At 54.4% G+C, this 17,364-nt stretch overlaps 11 protein-coding genes across 11 annotated transcripts; 6 read left to right on the top strand and 5 right to left on the bottom strand.

Moving 5' to 3' along the window:
* Positions 1-16: 16 nt before the first annotated feature.
* Positions 17-1,645, top strand: Malapachy_1880 (isocitrate lyase; the record flags this gene model as incomplete). Its single annotated transcript, XM_018136376.1, has 1 exon — positions 17-1,645. One exon carries the CDS (start codon positions 17-19, stop codon positions 1,643-1,645), a length of 1,629 nt encoding a protein of 542 aa, XP_017991527.1.
* Positions 1,646-1,911: 266 nt separating this feature from the next.
* Malapachy_1886 (membrane protein) lies at positions 1,912-2,419 on the top strand (the record flags this gene model as incomplete). Its single annotated transcript, XM_018136382.1, has 2 exons — positions 1,912-2,266; positions 2,307-2,419. 2 exons carry the CDS (start codon positions 1,912-1,914, stop codon positions 2,417-2,419), a joined length of 468 nt encoding a protein of 155 aa, XP_017991521.1.
* A 450-nt stretch (positions 2,420-2,869) lies between these two features.
* On the top strand, positions 2,870-4,241 carry Malapachy_1904 (sel1 domain-containing protein; the record flags this gene model as incomplete). Its single annotated transcript, XM_018136400.1, has 4 exons — positions 2,870-2,891; positions 2,924-3,079; positions 3,108-3,899; positions 3,928-4,241. 4 exons carry the CDS (start codon positions 2,870-2,872, stop codon positions 4,239-4,241), a joined length of 1,284 nt encoding a protein of 427 aa, XP_017991348.1.
* A 179-nt stretch (positions 4,242-4,420) lies between these two features.
* On the top strand, positions 4,421-5,236 carry Malapachy_1876 (peroxin-11; the record flags this gene model as incomplete). The annotated part of the gene is made up of 3 exons (XM_018136372.1): positions 4,421-4,468; positions 4,509-4,668; positions 4,707-5,236. 3 exons carry the CDS (start codon positions 4,421-4,423, stop codon positions 5,234-5,236), a joined length of 738 nt encoding a protein of 245 aa, XP_017991531.1.
* A 121-nt stretch (positions 5,237-5,357) lies between these two features.
* Positions 5,358-7,577, bottom strand: Malapachy_1861 (translation initiation factor eif-3b; the record flags this gene model as incomplete). The annotated part of the gene is made up of 1 exon (XM_018136357.1): positions 5,358-7,577. One exon carries the CDS (start codon positions 7,575-7,577, stop codon positions 5,358-5,360), a length of 2,220 nt encoding a protein of 739 aa, XP_017991514.1.
* A 170-nt stretch (positions 7,578-7,747) lies between these two features.
* On the top strand, positions 7,748-10,503 carry Malapachy_1874 (hypothetical protein; the record flags this gene model as incomplete). Its single annotated transcript, XM_018136370.1, has 3 exons — positions 7,748-7,779; positions 7,820-7,849; positions 7,893-10,503. 3 exons carry the CDS (start codon positions 7,748-7,750, stop codon positions 10,501-10,503), a joined length of 2,673 nt encoding a protein of 890 aa, XP_017991539.1.
* A 161-nt stretch (positions 10,504-10,664) lies between these two features.
* Malapachy_1865 (60s ribosomal protein l22) lies at positions 10,665-11,066 on the bottom strand (the record flags this gene model as incomplete). The annotated part of the gene is made up of 1 exon (XM_018136361.1): positions 10,665-11,066. The coding sequence occupies one exon, from the start codon at positions 11,064-11,066 to the stop codon at positions 10,665-10,667; it is 402 nt and encodes a 133-aa protein (XP_017991510.1).
* A 206-nt stretch (positions 11,067-11,272) lies between these two features.
* On the top strand, positions 11,273-12,781 carry Malapachy_1829 (rrna pseudouridine synthase; the record flags this gene model as incomplete). The annotated part of the gene is made up of 2 exons (XM_018136326.1): positions 11,273-12,691; positions 12,731-12,781. 2 exons carry the CDS (start codon positions 11,273-11,275, stop codon positions 12,779-12,781), a joined length of 1,470 nt encoding a protein of 489 aa, XP_017991499.1.
* Positions 12,782-12,868: 87 nt separating this feature from the next.
* Malapachy_1816 (cox11-cytochrome-c oxidase assembly protein) lies at positions 12,869-13,569 on the bottom strand (the record flags this gene model as incomplete). The annotated part of the gene is made up of 3 exons (XM_018136314.1): positions 12,869-12,917; positions 12,947-13,491; positions 13,531-13,569. The coding sequence occupies 3 exons, from the start codon at positions 13,567-13,569 to the stop codon at positions 12,869-12,871; spliced, it is 633 nt and encodes a 210-aa protein (XP_017991395.1).
* An 813-nt stretch (positions 13,570-14,382) lies between these two features.
* Positions 14,383-15,123, bottom strand: Malapachy_1814 (40s ribosomal protein s5-1; the record flags this gene model as incomplete). The annotated part of the gene is made up of 3 exons (XM_018136312.1): positions 14,383-14,920; positions 14,969-15,029; positions 15,102-15,123. The coding sequence occupies 3 exons, from the start codon at positions 15,121-15,123 to the stop codon at positions 14,383-14,385; spliced, it is 621 nt and encodes a 206-aa protein (XP_017991393.1).
* Positions 15,124-15,386: 263 nt separating this feature from the next.
* Positions 15,387-17,344, bottom strand: Malapachy_1815 (f-box-like wd repeat-containing protein tbl1xr1-like protein; the record flags this gene model as incomplete). The annotated part of the gene is made up of 2 exons (XM_018136313.1): positions 15,387-17,078; positions 17,117-17,344. The coding sequence occupies 2 exons, from the start codon at positions 17,342-17,344 to the stop codon at positions 15,387-15,389; spliced, it is 1,920 nt and encodes a 639-aa protein (XP_017991392.1).
* Between the last annotated feature and the right edge of the window lie 20 nt (positions 17,345-17,364).

The following is a 17,364-nucleotide window of genomic DNA, read 5'->3' as shown; positions in this document are numbered from 1 at the left end:
CTAACGCAACTTTGAAATGTCTTACGATCCCAAGAACGAGGACGCCATTTTCCAGAAGGACGTCGAGGCTGTGAAGCAGTGGTGGAAGTCTCCCCGCTTTGCCCGTGTCACTCGCCCGTACACTGCTGAGCAGGTCGTCAGCAAGCGTGGCACCATGCGCACTCAGTACCCCTCCAACGAGCAGGGCAAGAAGATGTGGGCTCTTCTTGAGGAGCACGCCAAGAACAAGACCACTTCGCACACCTACGGCGCCCTTGACCCCGTGCAGGTGACGCAGATGGCCAAGTACCTGGAGACCGTGTACGTGTCGGGCTGGCAGAGCTCGAGCACGGCCAGCTCGACCAACGAGCCGGGTCCGGATCTGGCTGACTACCCGTACAACACTGTGCCGAACAAGGTTGAGCACCTTTTCATGGCTCAGCAGTTCCACGACCGCAAGCAGCAGGAGGCTCGTCGCCGCATGACCCCTGCTGAGCGTGCCAAGACTCCGTACGTGGACTACTTGCGCCCGATTGTGGCTGATGCCGACACTGGTCACGGTGGTCTGACGGCCGTCATGAAGCTCACCAAGCTCTTCGTTGAGAAGGGTGCTGCTGGTATTCACATTGAGGACCAGGCTCCTGGTACCAAGAAGTGTGGTCACATGGCCGGTAAGGTGCTGGTTCCGATCCAGGAACACATCAACCGTCTGATTGCCATCCGCTTCCAGTACGATATTATGGGTGTGGAGAACCTGGTCGTGGCCCGTACCGACTCGGAGGCTGCTACTCTTATCACTACCAACGTCGACGAGCGTGACCACGCCTGGATTCTGGGCACCACCAACCCTGACCTGAACCCGCTTGTGGATGTCATGAACGCGGCTGAGCGCAGCGGTAAGCAGGGTGATGATCTGCAGGCTGTCGAGGACGAGTGGACTGCGAAGGCTGGTCTCTGCCTCTTCTCGGATGCCGTTGTGGATGCTATGAAGAAGAAGGGTGTTTCGGAGAAGGACCAGAAGGAGTTCAAGCAGGCTGCTGCCAAGCTCTCGAACAAGCAGGCTCGTGCCCTTGCCGCCAAGTACGGTGTGGATGAGAAGAGCGGCTTCTTCTGGGACTGGGATGCGCCGCGTACCCGTGAGGGTTACTACCAGTACCGCGGTGGTACGCAGTGTGCCGTTAACCGTGCTGTGGCCTTTGCCCCGTACGCCGACCTCCTTTGGATGGAGACCAAGTCGCCGATTCTGGCGCAGGCGAAGGAGTTCGCCGAGGGTGTTCGCGCCGCTCGCCCTGGTCAGTGGCTCGCCTACAACCTCTCGCCGTCGTTCAACTGGGACGCTGCCAAGCTCTCGGAGGAGCAGATGCGCTCGTACGTGTGGGACCTCGGTAAGCTGGGCTTCGTCTGGCAGTTCATTACCCTGGGTGGTCTCCACTCGAATGCCTACATCAGCGACCTGTTCGCCAAGGGCTTCGCTAAGGACGGCATGAAGGCCTATGTTACCCTCGTCCAGCGCCGTGAGCGTGAGATTGGCTGCGATGTCCTGACCCACCAGAAGTGGAGTGGTGCTGACTTCGTGGACAACCTGCTGAAGACTGTCACTGGTGGTGTCTCGTCGACCGCGGCCATGGGCAAGGGTGTCACTGAGACCCAGTTCGGCGGCAAGTAAAGAATAGGCTTGTATCAAGTAAAGTAGTATACTATACGACAAAGATGAATTATAGTTGGCATCATGGAGTCACAACAGGGAGAAGGAGGTAGCAAGTAAGCGACTACACCGTCGCCGCCTGCTTAGGTAATTTTTGCAAAGTGGGCCTCCTCAAGTCGTCCCTCCTTCTTCTACGTCGCATCGACGCGGTAGTGTGCCTTTGTCCCCTGCGTACCCTTCCACCGCGCCGTGTGTGTTGGTACATACATTGAACTATGTTGCGGTCTATGGTACCCATTCTGCGTAGCCGTTCGATCCTTCAGGCGTTCGTTGCCACCCGCTATACCCTGCCCACGTATACCCAACACTTGACGCCCGTGGCAGGTTCCTCTGTGGCTAGTGTTCTTGGTGCATACGCGTCTACATGGCAGTCATTGCTGGGGCGTCTGTTGGGACAAGATGCTATGAGTCAAGGCTTTGCGCTGTCCCCTGCTGGTGTTCGGGCGGCCTTTTCGGACGCGGCCATCCCTGAGCCCTCGTCGCTAGAGTGGGATGGATTGCTCTTGGCTGCGCCCAAGAAGAAGGTGTCGCATTCGCGGAAGGCCATGCGTGCCGCCAACAAGGGACTAAAGGACCGTGTTAGTATGTATGCTTTGTGTACAGCTGTACTTACCTTTGTCAGATTTGGTTCATTGCCCGGGCTGTGGTCGTCCTAAGCTCCAGCACCATCTTTGTGAAAACTGCTTCGGTGACTTGACTCGTGGACTAAAGCAAAATGGCAGGACAGGTCCATGATTCGGTCGCCCTGTGCATGTATGTAGTACGATCTTCTGGTCTACGTATTTCCTGCAAAAACGTAAAATCATCCATAATATAAGTAAATTCGTCCCTGTAGTGAGCATGCGCGAGACGTGTAGTGTGGTTCATAGGGGGGAGGGGGGGTTGGATATTCTCACTCAAGACTTTTCTGTACAAGACTACGGACCTCAGCAGGGAGGAATTGGGCCTTTTTGTCATCCACGCGATGTGGAGCAAATACATGTTGGCATGCTCCGACACGCCGCTGGCGATACGGCCGTGCGTGCAGCCGCAACGCATAGGGCCACCTCAGCATGGAGGATGAACCACAGCACGAACATCCTTCGCGCGGCACGCACGCATGCCACGAATCATGTACGAATAATGCCCCCTCTTCTACTACCAGGAGGCACGGCATGTGGCTTCGCAACAGAAGCCGTACCATCGATGTCGCTTGACCATGTGGACCGTACGTACTATGAACGCTCCTCTTACAACTAGGTTTTATCCCGCCTATGAAGAAATACCCTATTCCCAGAGACCAAATTGTGTCCATTCTACAAATCATTACAGCGTGCTTGCAACGAATTGCTGCTACGACAGAGCTCGCAGAGGTCGACGCGCTGTACACAGAGTGCGAGACACAGGTCTTAGAAGGTACGTGTACAACAAACTCACATCACAGTCCTTGAAAAAGCGCACGGAACAGCAGGTGACCTACGCAAACTCGCCGCGGCTATTCTTCAAATGACACGCGATCCGTCTCGGTTCAGCATCGCTGCGCGTCTCTATGCCATGGCGTTCCGTCGCGGCGATGATGATGCTGGGTATTCATGGGCTACTATGGTCATGGAGGGCATGGTACCTGCAGCCAACAAAGAACTAGAAGTTGCACAAGCCGAGAAAGCTACGCAAACATACTCTCAACTCGCGAGAAAAGGGCATGCCCAAGCGCAATTTGGCATGGGGCGGCTCGTTCTAGCCAAGATTCTCTCGCAGAAGGAGCCTTCCTCTGAGCCACAACACAAACAAGTGCAGATGGCTGTGGATCTATGGCAACGTGCCGGCCGCAATGGCTACGCGGATGCCTGGTTTGAGCTGGGCCAGCTGTTCCACCAAGGCCAGCTCGTTCCCCGCGACAAGTCTCGTGCCTTGACCTACTTTGAACACGGTGCTCGTGGTGGCAGTGCGATGGCGTGTCATGCATTAGGAACGCTGTATTTAGCACGCGCCAAGAAGTTTGTTGAGCAAAGTGCCCAAGCTGAAGCGTCTAAAAATTCCGCGTTGGCGGCTCGGTATTTTCTGCAAGCAGCCCAGAAAGGGCATGCTGCAAGTGCCTACAACGTCGGACTTCTGTACCTCCTGCCCCCTGGCGCGGATAACAACAAGGAGACCAAGGAGCAGCACAAGATTCGACATGGGGTCCAGCCGGATGACCAGAATGCGCGTGAATGGTTTAGCGCAGCTGCATCGAAGAGTATGTACAGGCGTTTCTCACATTACAGACTTTTTACCCGCTATGATGAATTATGGCGCCATGTTGATGGAAGGCCGTGGCATGTCAGAGAGCGACACACGCGTTGGCGACCTGGAGGAGGCGCGGCGTGTGTACCAGCGTGCCGTCCAACTGTGCCGCCAGACGCAGGCACGTGCCTCCTCGCCCACAGCGGCACTGCAAGCGACTCAGCGTGATACCAGCGTGGCGCAGAATATGAGGGCGAAGGCTGAAGAAGCCCTCACGCTTATTGACCACCAGCTTCAAGACAGTGCTAGCCTATCTGCGGCGGCATCTACGTCGCGCTCGTGCACCATTATGTAACCTAGCACGCGGAGGCCAGGGCCGTTTTGTGCCACGTGCGCAGATCCTCCGGTAGAGTGTCGTTCGCCGGAGACCTATAGTTGGACCAATGGGACACAGCGTACTACCACGGGTGGAACCCTTCTCCGCAACCGGTTCGTCCGGCGATAGTGTTGCGTATCCTTAACACGAATACCACCATGGCCTCGGTTCAGCAGATTGTGATGCACCCTTACGTCTCGAACGTCGTATGTATGCATGTGCCGAACCTCTATCTAACATGAACAGCTTAAGTTCTGGAGCACCACTGTCGGTCGTGACAAGACTTCGCGTGCTGTCCAGTACCTCGCGCGCTTCCTGGCGTACTACTACGCCCAGGCTGGTGCGCCGAAGGAGACGGTGTCTCGCTACTCGTCGATCAAGTCGAACATCGGCCTTAGCCGCAAGCGTATGTATGATCTATGTGAATGTTGTTAACACGTACAGTGTTCCGTATCGGCAAGTTCCTGGAGCACTTCCAGGCTGCGATGAAGGCCACTTCGACGGCGGACCCTGTGCTGAAGATCACTTCGATCGGCCGCCAGCTTGGCTACGCCTTCTACCTTATGCTGGACGCCCTCCAGTGGGTCCACGGTGCCAAGGCGTACCAGTTCGAAAAGGAGACCTACAAGAAGATCTCCCTCAACGCGGCTCGCTTCTGGCTGGCTGGCCTCACGTTCTCGCTGATCAGCGGCGTGTACAAGTCGTACATGCTTGCGCAGCGCCTCAAGCTGGCGCAGCGCCCCAAGGCTACGGCCGAAAAGGAGGCCGAGCGCCGCGTCGAGCTGCACCAGATCGCCACGGAGACCAAGGCCGTGCGTCTGCAGATGCTGCAGGACTGCTGCGACTGGGTCAACCCCGGTACCTCGACGGGCTGGATCGAGGCCAACGACGGTGTTATTGGTCTCGCCGGTGTTCTTTCGTCGTGCCTGGGTATCCGCTCGCAGTGGAACAAGGTGCACGGCGCCAAGAAGTAAACAGTTATGTACTGGTCAATTATAATGGAACACGACACTACGTGAAAACCCCTTTTGTAGACAGTCCATGACATGCCTATCTGCTATCAACGACTCGGCCAAAAGTAGGCAAGCGCATGGCTTATGCCAGTACCTCTTCCTTCTCCTCGAGCACTTCTTCGATCCACTCCTGGACTTCTTCTGTGCTCTCCTGCTCGAGTTGCGAGGCACTCGAGACTGACGCAGGCTCTGTACCATACTCTTTTTTGCCCTTCTCCAGCAACTCGCGGTTGCGAGCACGCCATGCCTTCCACTCGTCCACCATGCGCTTGTACTCTTCGCGATGGGCCAGGGCCTGGCTGCTCTCCGCCTCCTGGTCTTCCTGGTCGAACACCTTGGAGTACTCCCGGAGGTTCCGACGCACACGTTTCATCTCCTCCTTGCTCAGCAAGGACTTGGGCCGCGGGCGCCATAGGATTTGCTTGAAGTGCTCAATCACATGCTTCTGCAGCTCATTGCCCCGCAGGTCCCAAATTGCGTAGCCCTGCTCCATAGCGTGGCGCCATAGACTCGCGGAGGTGGTAACGTAACGACCACTAGGGTCCCACTCGACATCTGTCATGCTGTAGTGCTCCGCTGTGCCGACCGACTTGACTTCCTCAAGCATCTCGCCGTTGGAGTTCTGGCGCACATCACTGTTGAAGTCGACATCAAACCACTCCAACTCGAACTTGGACGAGGAGCCAAGCGTCGCCGCCAGCAAATGACGGCCGCGTGGCGACCAAAAAAGGGCACTGTACGACTTGTTGTCAAATGACTTCAACAGACGGAAGTCTCCACGAGGGTGCAGGTGGAAAAAGTTGATCTGCGTCTTGAGGGCAATCGCAGGCGACGCCACGCCAAAGTTCGGGTCGTTGGTCGAGAGCACAGCAAAGTGGCTGCCTTGCGGCTCCCATGCAAAGGCGACCACTGGGTCCTTGAGCTCCACGACTTCCACAGGGAAGTCCTTCTCGCGCATACGGAACAGCTCAAAGTTGCAAAACACGGTCTTTTTGGTTTTGGTCTGGCGGTCGACCTTGACACACAGGTAGTCGCCCTGCGGGTGCCAGTGCAGCTTGCAGTCTGCCACATTGAATAGATTCTTCGAGCGCAGAATCTCACGCGTAGGCACACTCATCACCGTAACACGTGCTGGCTGGTTCTGCACTTCCGGCTGCCAGTATACCAACATATTGTCACGCGGCTTCTTGAAGCCCTTCGGTAAGTTCTTGTTCTTGCCATCGTCCCAGATCTCGATGGCTTCCTTGTCCTTGTCACCCAGCGGGCACCATTCAAAGTCGACGACACCCTCAATCTTGATGCTCTTCTGGTCCAAAAGACCCATCGTCGGAAGCGTGTACACACTAATAAATTTGCCAGGCGTCACCTTGGCACAGTACTTGCTATCGCCACTCCACTTGAGGAATGGCCAGCTAAAGCCCTTCACAGGGGCACCATTGGGACCCGTGCTCTCTTCTTGCACAATCGGGAACGTACGCAGCAGGTGGCCGGTGCGCACTTCCCACACCGCAACGCGGTTTCCTTCGTCCTCCGGCGCAAAGAACTGTGGACCCTGAGGCGCATTGTCAGGCACCTGAATAGGCTCTGGCGACCACGTCACCATGTACTTCTCGTCGGGACTAAAGTCAACAAGACGTACACCAGGATGGGGGTATCGCATGATCCGCTCCCACGAAGGGCCACCCCACAGCGCAATGCCCTGCAGGTGGAACGTGGTAAGATACGTGCCAAGAGGCGACCACTGCACGTAAGATTCGGTCCAGCGTGTGCGCTTGTGTGCTTCTTCCGGCGGACCAGCCCGGTTGTGCCAAGCCACTTGCACATCGTCACGCACGCAGATGGCCAGCTGATCACGGCCCTGTGGATCCATCAGCCACGAGCGCAGGTGACCGCGCTGCTCGAATGGCTCTTCCTCAGGGTCTTCGTACTTTCCATCAAGAGAGGCTAGACGCTCAATGTCAGAGAACCGGCTCACCACAAAGCGGTGCTTCTTGTCGAACGCGTATCCGTTCATCGCACGAATGGCATGAGAGGCCTCATCACCGTTAGCAAGCTCCATCAAAATATACCCCTTCGACTCGCCATTCTCGCCATAGGAGATATGCATAGCGTCCAGGCTGACATCCAGGTCGGCGTGTGTGCGGAAACGCTTCTGGATGGCCTCAAACAGACGCTGCTCTTTCGATGAGGTAATAATCGGTACACCATTCACTACAATCACATTCTCAAGCCCCTCATCAAGAGGCACGGCGTACTTCGCCTCAATGTCCGAGTAATCGATGTCGTCCATCCCTGGCTCCATCGTGCGGATGGGTTCAGCGCCGCGCAACCTCGCGGGTTTTTCTTCTGGGCTGGCGAAAAGGTCACGTGAGCCCGCTTAGCAAAGCCATGCCAAAAAATTTTTGTCGCGCAGCAAGCCACACATCCTGAGCTGAGGCAGGCCCTGAGCGTTGACCACGGCCGCCGTGCATCATGGGTAAGCACGAGAAGAAGGCGGGTAAGGGGTATGTGGTTCTGTGTGACAGTAGGATGCTAACGAGACAGTCGTCTGGATAAGTTCTATTGGCTTGCCAAGTACGTACATATACGCGCGAGTGGCGTACTGACACCTCTTCAGAGAACAAGGTTATCGTTCGCGTGCTGCCTTCAAGTTGGTCCAGCTGAACAAAAAGTTCAAGTTTTTGGAGAATGCACGCTGTTGTATCGATTTGTGTGCGGCGCCTGGTGGTTGGCTGCAGGTAGCTAGCAAGCACATGCCGCCGGGCAGTTTGATTGTGGGTGTCGACTTGGTCGCTATCAAGCCCATTCCGCGTTGTATTACCTTTGCGGAAGATATTAACTCGTACCGATGCCGTGATCAACTGCGCGAGCATCTGAAGGACTGGAAAGCGGACATTGTCTTGCACGATGGTGCGCCCAACGTCGGTACGGCGTGGGTTCAAGATGCCTATGCACAGTCTGAACTGACGCTGCAGGCGCTCAGGCTGGCTGTTGAGTTCTTAGCGCCGGGCGGTACGTTTGTGACCAAGGTATTCCGTTCGAAGGACTATAACAACCTCATGTGGGTTTTTAACCAACTCTTCCACCACGTCGAGGCCACCAAGCCGCCCTCCTCCCGTAATGTGTCTGCTGAGATTTTCGTGGTATGCCAGCGCTTTAAAAACTTGACACGCATTGATCCCAAGTTCCTGGATCCCCGCTATGTATTCAAAGAATTGGATGCTGGTGGTGGTCATATGAAGGGATCCAGCTCGCACAACCTCCTGGAAAATGTAGTCAACCCTGAAAAGACGCGTCGTAAGCGTGAGGGCTACGAAGAAGGCAACTATACCCTGTACAAGACCATTAGCGCAGACGAGTATATCCGAGGCGCTGATGCCATTGCCATGCTCGGTACCTACAACCGTATTACCTTTGATTCCAAAGAGGACAAGGCTCTGCTGAAGAGCCATTTAACGACAGAGGATGTCAAGGCGAATTGTGAAGATCTTAAGGTGTTGGGCCGTCGTGACTTTTCTGTGCTGATCAAGTGGCGCAAGGCGATGCGTGAGGCTATGGGTCTGGATGTTCCGAAGGAGAAGCACTCCGAAGAGGCTAGTGCTACGGTGGAGATGGAGCCGTTGAATGAAGAGGAGGCTATTGATGAGGAGCTTGCGCGTCTCAACGAGGAGGCTTCCAAGCGTGCCCGCAAAGAGCGTCGTAAACGCAACGAGGCCCGCGCAAAAACCATCCAGAAACTGCAGCTGAATATGACGACGCCCATGGATCTCGGTGAAGACTGGCGTGACGAAGCCCTTCATGGCGAAGAGATGTTCTCGCTGGGCGAGGTGGAAGGCCATCGTGCGCCATCCAAGTCGCACTCTTCCACGCTTCTTGATGCGGATGATGCGCCTGAGGACGAGGAGAAGGGAGAGGACGTGTCCGAGCAGGACAGCGATGAGGACATGGAAGAGGAAGAGCGTCGCCTCGCTGACCTAGAGTCTGGCATTGACTCCATGTACGATCAGTACAAGGAGCATCTCCAAATGCGGGACGCCAAATACCGTGCCAAGGAAGCGCGACTTAAGTCTGGTAAATACGAGGAATGGAATGGAATTTCGTCGAAGCAAGATGATGACAACAGTGAGATGAATTCAGACGAAGACGTCGAGCATGGCTTTGATGCTGTGAATCGACGCAAGTTCCACGAAGAGACGTACGACTCTGATGATGCCGAAGACGATGACGATGAACGTGCCTACGCCGAGGAAGAAAGTGATGATGCGCCTGCTGTCAAGCCTTCGACACAACGAAAGAAGTCGTCCGGTGCTCCGCCTCTGCTTACAGAGCTGGAATCGGCCGCCGATTTGGAGCAACGCCAGAGCGCTGCTACAGCCATGTGGTTCGATAACCCGCTCTTCAAGGACTTGATGCCTATGGATGATCTGTCGACGCAGACGAAGAAACGCACGGCCAAGGAGCCGACACCCGAGCTTGTGGAAGAGGAGGACGAAGACGAAGAAGACGAAGAAGAGGACGATGACGATTTGGAGTTTGTTCCCTCCACGTTTAATGGAGATATGCCTGAAGGCGAATGGAGCGTCCACGACGAAGACCAAGAAGCTGCCAAGCAAGCGCGAATTCGCGAGCATGGTTTGCACACCGCAGAAGCTGTCTCGATGGCACATGCCTTGGTCAACCGCAAGATGACCAAGACAGACCTTGTGAACCAGGGTTTCAACCGCCACAGTTTTAACGATAAGACTGGCTTGCCCGAGTGGTTCTTGGAAGATGAGAACAAGCACTACCGTGCGAACATTCCCATCTCCAAGGAGGCCGTGGAGGCACTTCGTGCTCGCCAGCGTGCGCTGGATGCCCGACCTATCAAAAAGATTGCGGAGGCCAAAGCACGTAAGAAGCATCGCGCTGCTATGCGTCTGGAGAAGGCGCAGAAGAAAGCTGAGGCGATTAATGAGAACTCGGACATGTCGGAACGTGAAAAGGCTGAAAATATCAGCAAGATTTTGGCCAAGTCTGGTCGCAAAACCGAGAAGAAGGCACCACAGCTGGTTGTGGCTCGTGGTGTGAATCGTGGTATCAAGGGCCGCCCGAAGGGTACCAAGGGTCGTTACAAGATGGTTGATCCACGTATGAAGAAAGAGCTACGCGCTCAAAAGCGCATCGCTAAGCGCGATGGCAAGAAGCGCAGCTCTGGCAACCGTCGTCGTCAGATCCCAAAGGGATACTGATTTCTATGTAGTTCGTATAGTTACCCATTTGGCTGAAACACCATTATTTTTTTTGGTTCGGACCAAATCTATACACACCATTCACTATGGGACGGTCAGAGTGGGTTGGATCAACCTACCCTAGCATAGATTCGATCAAGAAAGAGACATTGGCGGAGCATTTACTCCTCGTCAGCCTCCTCCTCCTCCTCCTGGTCGTAGGAGACGTTGAAGAACTTGACCTCGAAGCCGGCCTTGGAGGTGGCCACGACACGGAGCCAGTCACGCAGCTCAGCACGCTTCAAGAACTTCTTGGTCAGGTACTTGAGGTAGCGCTTCGAGAAGGGGATCGTGGTCTTGACCCAGATCTTGCCCTCACCCTCGCGGGTGATCTGCACGGCATCGCCGAGTTGGCCGGCCTTGCCATCGACCTTGATGCGGTCGTGCAGGAACTTCTCGAAAGCGTCCGCGTCAAGAACGCGGTCGTTGGCCGGGCCACTGAAGTCAATGAAGAAGCTGTGGCCCTTGGCAGCAGCCTTCGACGCACCAGCGCCGACAACCTTGTTCGTCTTGGTGACAGCCATTTTGTTACAATGCAAGCAGCCTACTGTGGATCAGCAAAGCGTAAGAAGAGGTTTGGTTCTCTTTGCAGAACTGCAAAAATGGCTCCCTCAATTCACACGTGACCCACAAACCCCACGTGGGTCCGCGTGGCACCGTTGACAGACGGAGCCAGGTTGCTCGTCGGCGGCGCAAAAAAAGTCCTACGTGCCGTGCATCGTGGCTGGTCATGGCGGACACTGCGGATTTCACGATCAAGCCTGACAACTCTGGCCAGAGCCTTCACTATTCGGATTGGCCGCTTCTTCTGAAGGACTATGACAAGCTTCTTGTACGCAGCAGCCACTTTACCCCCATTCCTCACGGCTGCTCGCCTCTGAAGCGTGATATCGCCTCGTATGTGAGCAGCGGTGTCATCAACCTCGACAAGCCATCGAACCCGTCGTCGCACGAGGTCGTGGCATGGCTGCGCCGCATTCTTCGTGTGGAAAAAACCGGTCATTCGGGTACACTTGACCCGAAAGTCACTGGCTGTCTTATTGTGTGTATCGACCGTGCTACTCGTCTTGTCAAGTCTCAGCAGGGTGCGGGTAAGGAGTATGTTGCTGTTCTTCGCCTCCATGAAAAGCTGGATGACCCCAGCAAACTTCCCCGTGTGCTTGAGACACTTACCGGTGCGCTTTTCCAGCGTCCTCCCTTGATCTCGGCGGTCAAGCGTCAGCTTCGTATCCGTACGATCTACGAGTCGAAGCTCATTGAGTTCGACAATGATCGTCACCTGGCAGTGTTCTGGGTGAGCTGTGAGGCTGGAACGTACATCCGTACGCTCTGTGTACACCTTGGTCTCCTTCTTGGTGTCGGTGGCCACATGCAGGAGCTCCGCCGTGTGCGCAGTGGTGCGCTGAGCGAGAACGACGATATTGTGACGATGCACGACGTGTTGGATGCCCAATGGCTATACGACAACCAGCGTGATGAGTCGTACCTACGCAAGGTGATCCGTCCGCTAGAGTGCCTGTTGGTTGGCTATAAGCGTATCGTTGTGAAAGACAGCGCCGTGAACGCTGTGTGCTATGGTGCGAAGTTAATGATTCCTGGTTTGCTTCGCTTCGAGGCCAATATTGGGCTCAACGATGAAGTTGTGCTTATCACCACCAAGGGCGAGGCCATTGCTATCGGTATCGCCCAGATGACCACGGTGGATCTTTCTACGTGTGACCACGGTATCGTCGCCAAGGTGAAGCGCTGCATTATGGAGCGAGACACATACCCACGCCGCTGGGGTCTGGGCCCCAAGGCCCTGGAAAAGAAGAAGCTTGTTAAGGAGGGTAAGCTTGACAAGCACGGCCACGAGATTGAGGGCGTAACTCCTGAGAAGTGGTCGAAGGAATATGTCGACTACTCCAAGCCGGAGGCTGACGATGCTTCGGGTGACGTCTCGATGTCGCAGCCTAAGGCTGATGAGGACGAGGACGAGGACGAGGAAGATGCTGTAGTGGAAGTCTCGACCGAGTCCAAGAAGAAGCGCAAGGCTGAGGACGCCGAGGCCGACTCGGACGACGAGGAGACAGAGGAAGAGCGCAAGCGTCGCAAGAAGGAAAAGAAGGAGGCCAAGAAGGCCAAGGAGGCTGCGGGCGAGTCGACGGAGGTATGTCTACAGAATCACAATGCGCGTCTAACATGTCAGAAGAAGAAGGAGAAGAAGGACAAGAAGGAGAAGAAGAAGAAGAGCGAGTAACTTGGCACCCAACCTTGAGCTGAACTCCTTGGGTGGAAGGCATAGTTCCTCTTCGTGTCCGTACTTTTGTAATTCTACGTCGCTTGTCTACAATGAGTCTTTCCCTACGCGATACTGCGAAAGATCTGTATCGGGTCTGGTTGTGTTAGTTTTCCTGCCACGTACTCTAGTTGACCATTGACTGGATTGCGTCGTGCGCTGAAGAACGTGTACGCCAAGATGACGTCTTTCACGTCGCGTGTTTCCTTGTCTTCCAGCATTTCCTTGTCAAGGAAGAAGAACACGGGCAAATCCACTTCTTCACCTGCTCTAATCTTTTGCTCTTCGAAACAGAAGCACTCAATCTTGTTGAAGTAAGGGGCAATGCGGTCTGGAATCACATTGTATGTCGCAATACCAATAATATCCTGATCGCTGCTGTTATGCGCCTTAAAGAAGGTCAATGCTGTCTCGCCGGGGAGAACATAGATCTCGCGCTGTTCTGGGGTAAAGGTCCACGGAATTTGGTCCGATGTGCTGGCATTAAAAGACACCCGAATACGCTCAGTCATCTTAGCATTGTTTAGTGGGTCTTGATACGAGGGGACCAATCGCGAGGGCTCTGCGTAGCGTGAAGGGTCTGTTATAGGAGTGCCGCCGTATCCTGTGGCCGAGCAGAAGGCGCGGTATAGTGGTACGGCTGCATAGCTCAAGCCCAATACAGAGATGAACTGTGTACGTTAGGCTGGTTCATAAGTTAGTCAACGTACCCCTGCAGCAGCATACATCGCCGCACTACGATTCTTCATGCGGCGTTGTTCATCTATATATGACGCATGGTTACGATATGGTCCACGGTTCTCTGTAGAGAAACGTCGGGTCTGACGAAGGATGTTGGTCGGTTGGGAGACAGGATGCACGGCCCTTGCGCAGGGGGCAGCCCGCGGACAGAACACCATTTCTCGCACAAGCGCCGATGGCAGCAGGTTACGAGCAAAAGTTCTGCTCATATTGAGTAGCATCATGGGTATTTTGCTATGCTGCACGCAGTAGCGTCAATGTATTGCGGTTGCTAACGCCTTCCAAGATGGCCTAATGGCATTGTAGGCACATCACGCCTGGCCCTGTCATCTATTATTGGACACGTGACTAATGATGCCGACCATCGCAGTCCAGCGGACTCCGGTCAGACGAATCTCGCGAGCAGCTAGCATATCATGAATAGACATCGACGCCACTGATTATAGCAAGCGCAACCCCACTCCTTTCGTACAGGCTTCTCTACACACACATACACTGCATCTCCGTGCAAAGACACTTCTTTTGTGTCGTCCTAGATTGACATGGCTAGCTAATAAAAGTATAGAGACTAGACACCACAGGGATAAAGCAAGGGACTGCCATCCCACCCTGGATATATTGCTAGGCAGGGCCCCAGTATACCCAATGTGGAAGGTACTGCTTGGCTCACACCAACCAGCCCATGACTGACCCATGAGGATATACAAAGGGCGATTGTGAGCATGAATACGCCCTCCCGTTCGACAGCCTCCATACACTCGGGATACAAAGCGGCGAGTGGACAACAAACTCGAGCCAGCCCAGACCCCTTCGTAGGCTTTTTAACGGTTCGACTTGGCAACGCGCTCAAGCTCGTCCTTCTTCTTGATCGCGTAAGAGTTGGACGAGCCCTTGGCGGCGTTGATGAGCTCATCAGCAAGGCACTCAGCAATGCTCTTCACGTTGCGGAAGGCCGACTCGCGGGTACCAGTGGTAAGCAGCGAGATCGACTGGTTGACGCGACGCAGGGGCGACACATCGACAGCCTGGCGACGAACGGTACCCTGCGAACCGATACGGGTCGAGTCCTCACGGGGACCAGTGTTGATGATGGCATCCACAAGGATCTGGATGGGGTTGGCATCAGTCAGGAGGTGGATGATCTCAAAGGCGTGGGCGACAATGCGAACAGCCATGAGCTTCTTACCGTTGTTGCGGCCGTGGAACATGAGAGCGTTCACAAGGCGCTCAACAATCGGCATGTGAGCCTTGCGGAACTGCTTGGCAGCGTAGCGGCCAGCAGTGTGTGGGGCGTAGACAGCGTTGCGGAGCGAGATGTAGTCCGTGAGCGAGATGTCCTTCACCTCAACATCTTGGGCGCTGTTGGCGGTTAGTATGTGTTCTTTTCGTGCAATTTTAAATACGTACTCCCACTTGCCAAACAGGCGAACCGAACCGACCTCAGGGGCGGCAACAGCGGCGACGTTCTCTGTTACATTGTTAGTTTTCCATTCTTCCGAACCATGGCGGCGCTTCTCCGCCATGATGCTTTAGTACGTACTAGGAATTCCGACCTTAGCCATATTGAAAGAATACAAGCACAGAAGCTGGTAGAGGAACGATACAGAGAAGTGTAGCTGTAAGTTCCGATCAAGTAACTGAGCTGGTCGCGGGAGCCAGTCAGTCAAGGACTTGAGGTGGTGATGTGCGTTGAAAGACACTCCTAGGGATTCTATGCTCTTGTCAGTCCCACGCAAGCGTGCCTCCCTTCACGTGATGAACAATAAAACTATGTACCACATCACGTGAACGTTATGAAACAGATCGGGGTTTATTGTACACGTGGCTATGAAAGACTCGTGCTTAGATCAAGCACGACAAGATGCTTATCGCCTTGGGCAATAGCTAATTGGTGCGCACCCGTGGAGGTCGCTGTAGTGGTGGTAGAAGAGCTAGTGTCATCTGGTAGTGGTATACGTCCTTTGGTGTGCCAAGTTAAATCCATAATAGGTCCACCACCGGTGTATGTATAGACGCGCTTGCCATCTTGCACGCGCGTGACAAACACGCGATGATCAATACCTCCTGTGGCAAGGAAGCGTCCACATGGACTAAATGCCAGAGCGTATACGCTGCGTTCATGACCTTCAATGACATGAAGGCAGGCACCTGTCTCCCCATTCCATAGACGTGCTGTATTATCAAAACTAGCAGTGGCTAGCACCTTCGGACGCGCAGGATGAGGAGAGCCTGGTCCACTTGGACTCCATGCGATGGCATACACTTCTTCTGTATGTCCACGGAGGACATGCAAAGGCTCGTTGGACATGGCCGCCGCATTGCCTTGGCTGTCCACTGCGTAAATATGCGCTGTACCATCGTCCGAAGCCGTAGCCAATAGAGTTTGAGATGGGTCAAAACGGATGGCATTCACTTCATCCGAATGACGGGTCCAACTTTTAATAGGCTTAGGTTCGCCAAGCTTGCACAAATGCACTTGGTTATCATCAGAGCAAGTGGCGAACAGCATGTCTGCGATATTTTGATTAGCGTGCGAAGCTGTAGAGTCTGATGCGCCAGTCAGCCATTGCACGTCCAATACATTCTTCGCATGTAGGCTAAACTGCTGTCGCGTACGGCCACTGCTCACATCCCAAACAATAGCAGTACCATCACCGCTACCTGTGAGTAGCATATTTCCCTTCCTATTCCAACGCACAGCAAAAATAGGGCCCTGGTGCATGGACAAGACCAAATGCAAGTCGCCTTGGGGTGTCCACAAACGCAAAATACCATCATAAGAACCGGACGCCAATAGTGTGCCATCCGGGTTCCATGCAACTGTAGATACATTCTTAGCTTGTGTTGCTGGCATATGCTTACACACGGCTGGTGGCTCTGAAGGCGATGTCAAGTCCCAAATACGTACAGAGGCATCACCGCCACCGCTCGCCAGCAGACTAGGTACGGTTGGGTTCCATGCTGACACAAAAACTTCTGCAGAATGTCCCACAAGATCCGTAGCATTTGCATCAGGTATCGCTTCAGGTCCTTCTTCCATTTTGGACTGACGACCATGCAAATGCTCCGAACTGGATGCACGCCGTGAGTGACTGTCCTTCTTTGGCTTTGACTGTGAGGTGGACGCATCATTCTCTGACGTCGCTGGTGGCGTTATACGGCTTGGTGTATTTGCTCCTGTGCTTGAGGAAGGTGAGATGTCCATGGAATCAGATTCAGTTTTGGTACGTTTCTCTGACGAAGGCACATCCCACGTGCCCCGTCTCTTGCCGCTGGCTTGCCCGTCGTTAGTGGATGCAAGGGAAGCTGAGTTTGATGCAGCGGAAGGTTGAGTTTCAGAAAGCGCCTTTTTTGACTCTGTGGATGACGGCCATGCCGGCGTTTGGGACGACGCATCACGGCGTTGACTAGGCGACGTAGCTGGAGCCTTCGACGATGCAGGCGTGACTTCCGTCTTTTCTCGTGACGAAGATACCAATGCATCTGGTGATGAGAGTTTCTGTGCGTCTGCTTGTCCCTGGGTCCAGTTAGCTAACGTTTTCGTTGTGTACATACTTGTTGCACCAATCGCTCAGCTGTGGTATATAGCAGCCCACGATGCAAGTACCGGAGCAACTGACCCGGCTCTACAAGAGGTTCATGTGATGCAGGAACATCGTCAAGACGAGCTTCATAACGCAGGGCAAAGCATGTATGATGCAGGCCGGCTTCTTTCAGGTAGTGGTAAATCAGTAAGTTCACCTCCGATGCAGAGAACTGCGTAGACCCGGATCCGTCTGGCATCGCGAGACCAAATCCAATTA

The sequence above is a fragment of the Malassezia pachydermatis genome (assembly GCF_001278385.1).
Source record: "Malassezia pachydermatis strain CBS 1879 chromosome Unknown scaffold5, whole genome shotgun sequence".
Taxonomy (NCBI): domain Eukaryota; kingdom Fungi; phylum Basidiomycota; class Malasseziomycetes; order Malasseziales; family Malasseziaceae; genus Malassezia; species Malassezia pachydermatis.
The sequence above is the reverse complement of the archived record's forward strand: the minus strand, read 5'-3'. Positions and strand labels throughout refer to the sequence as shown.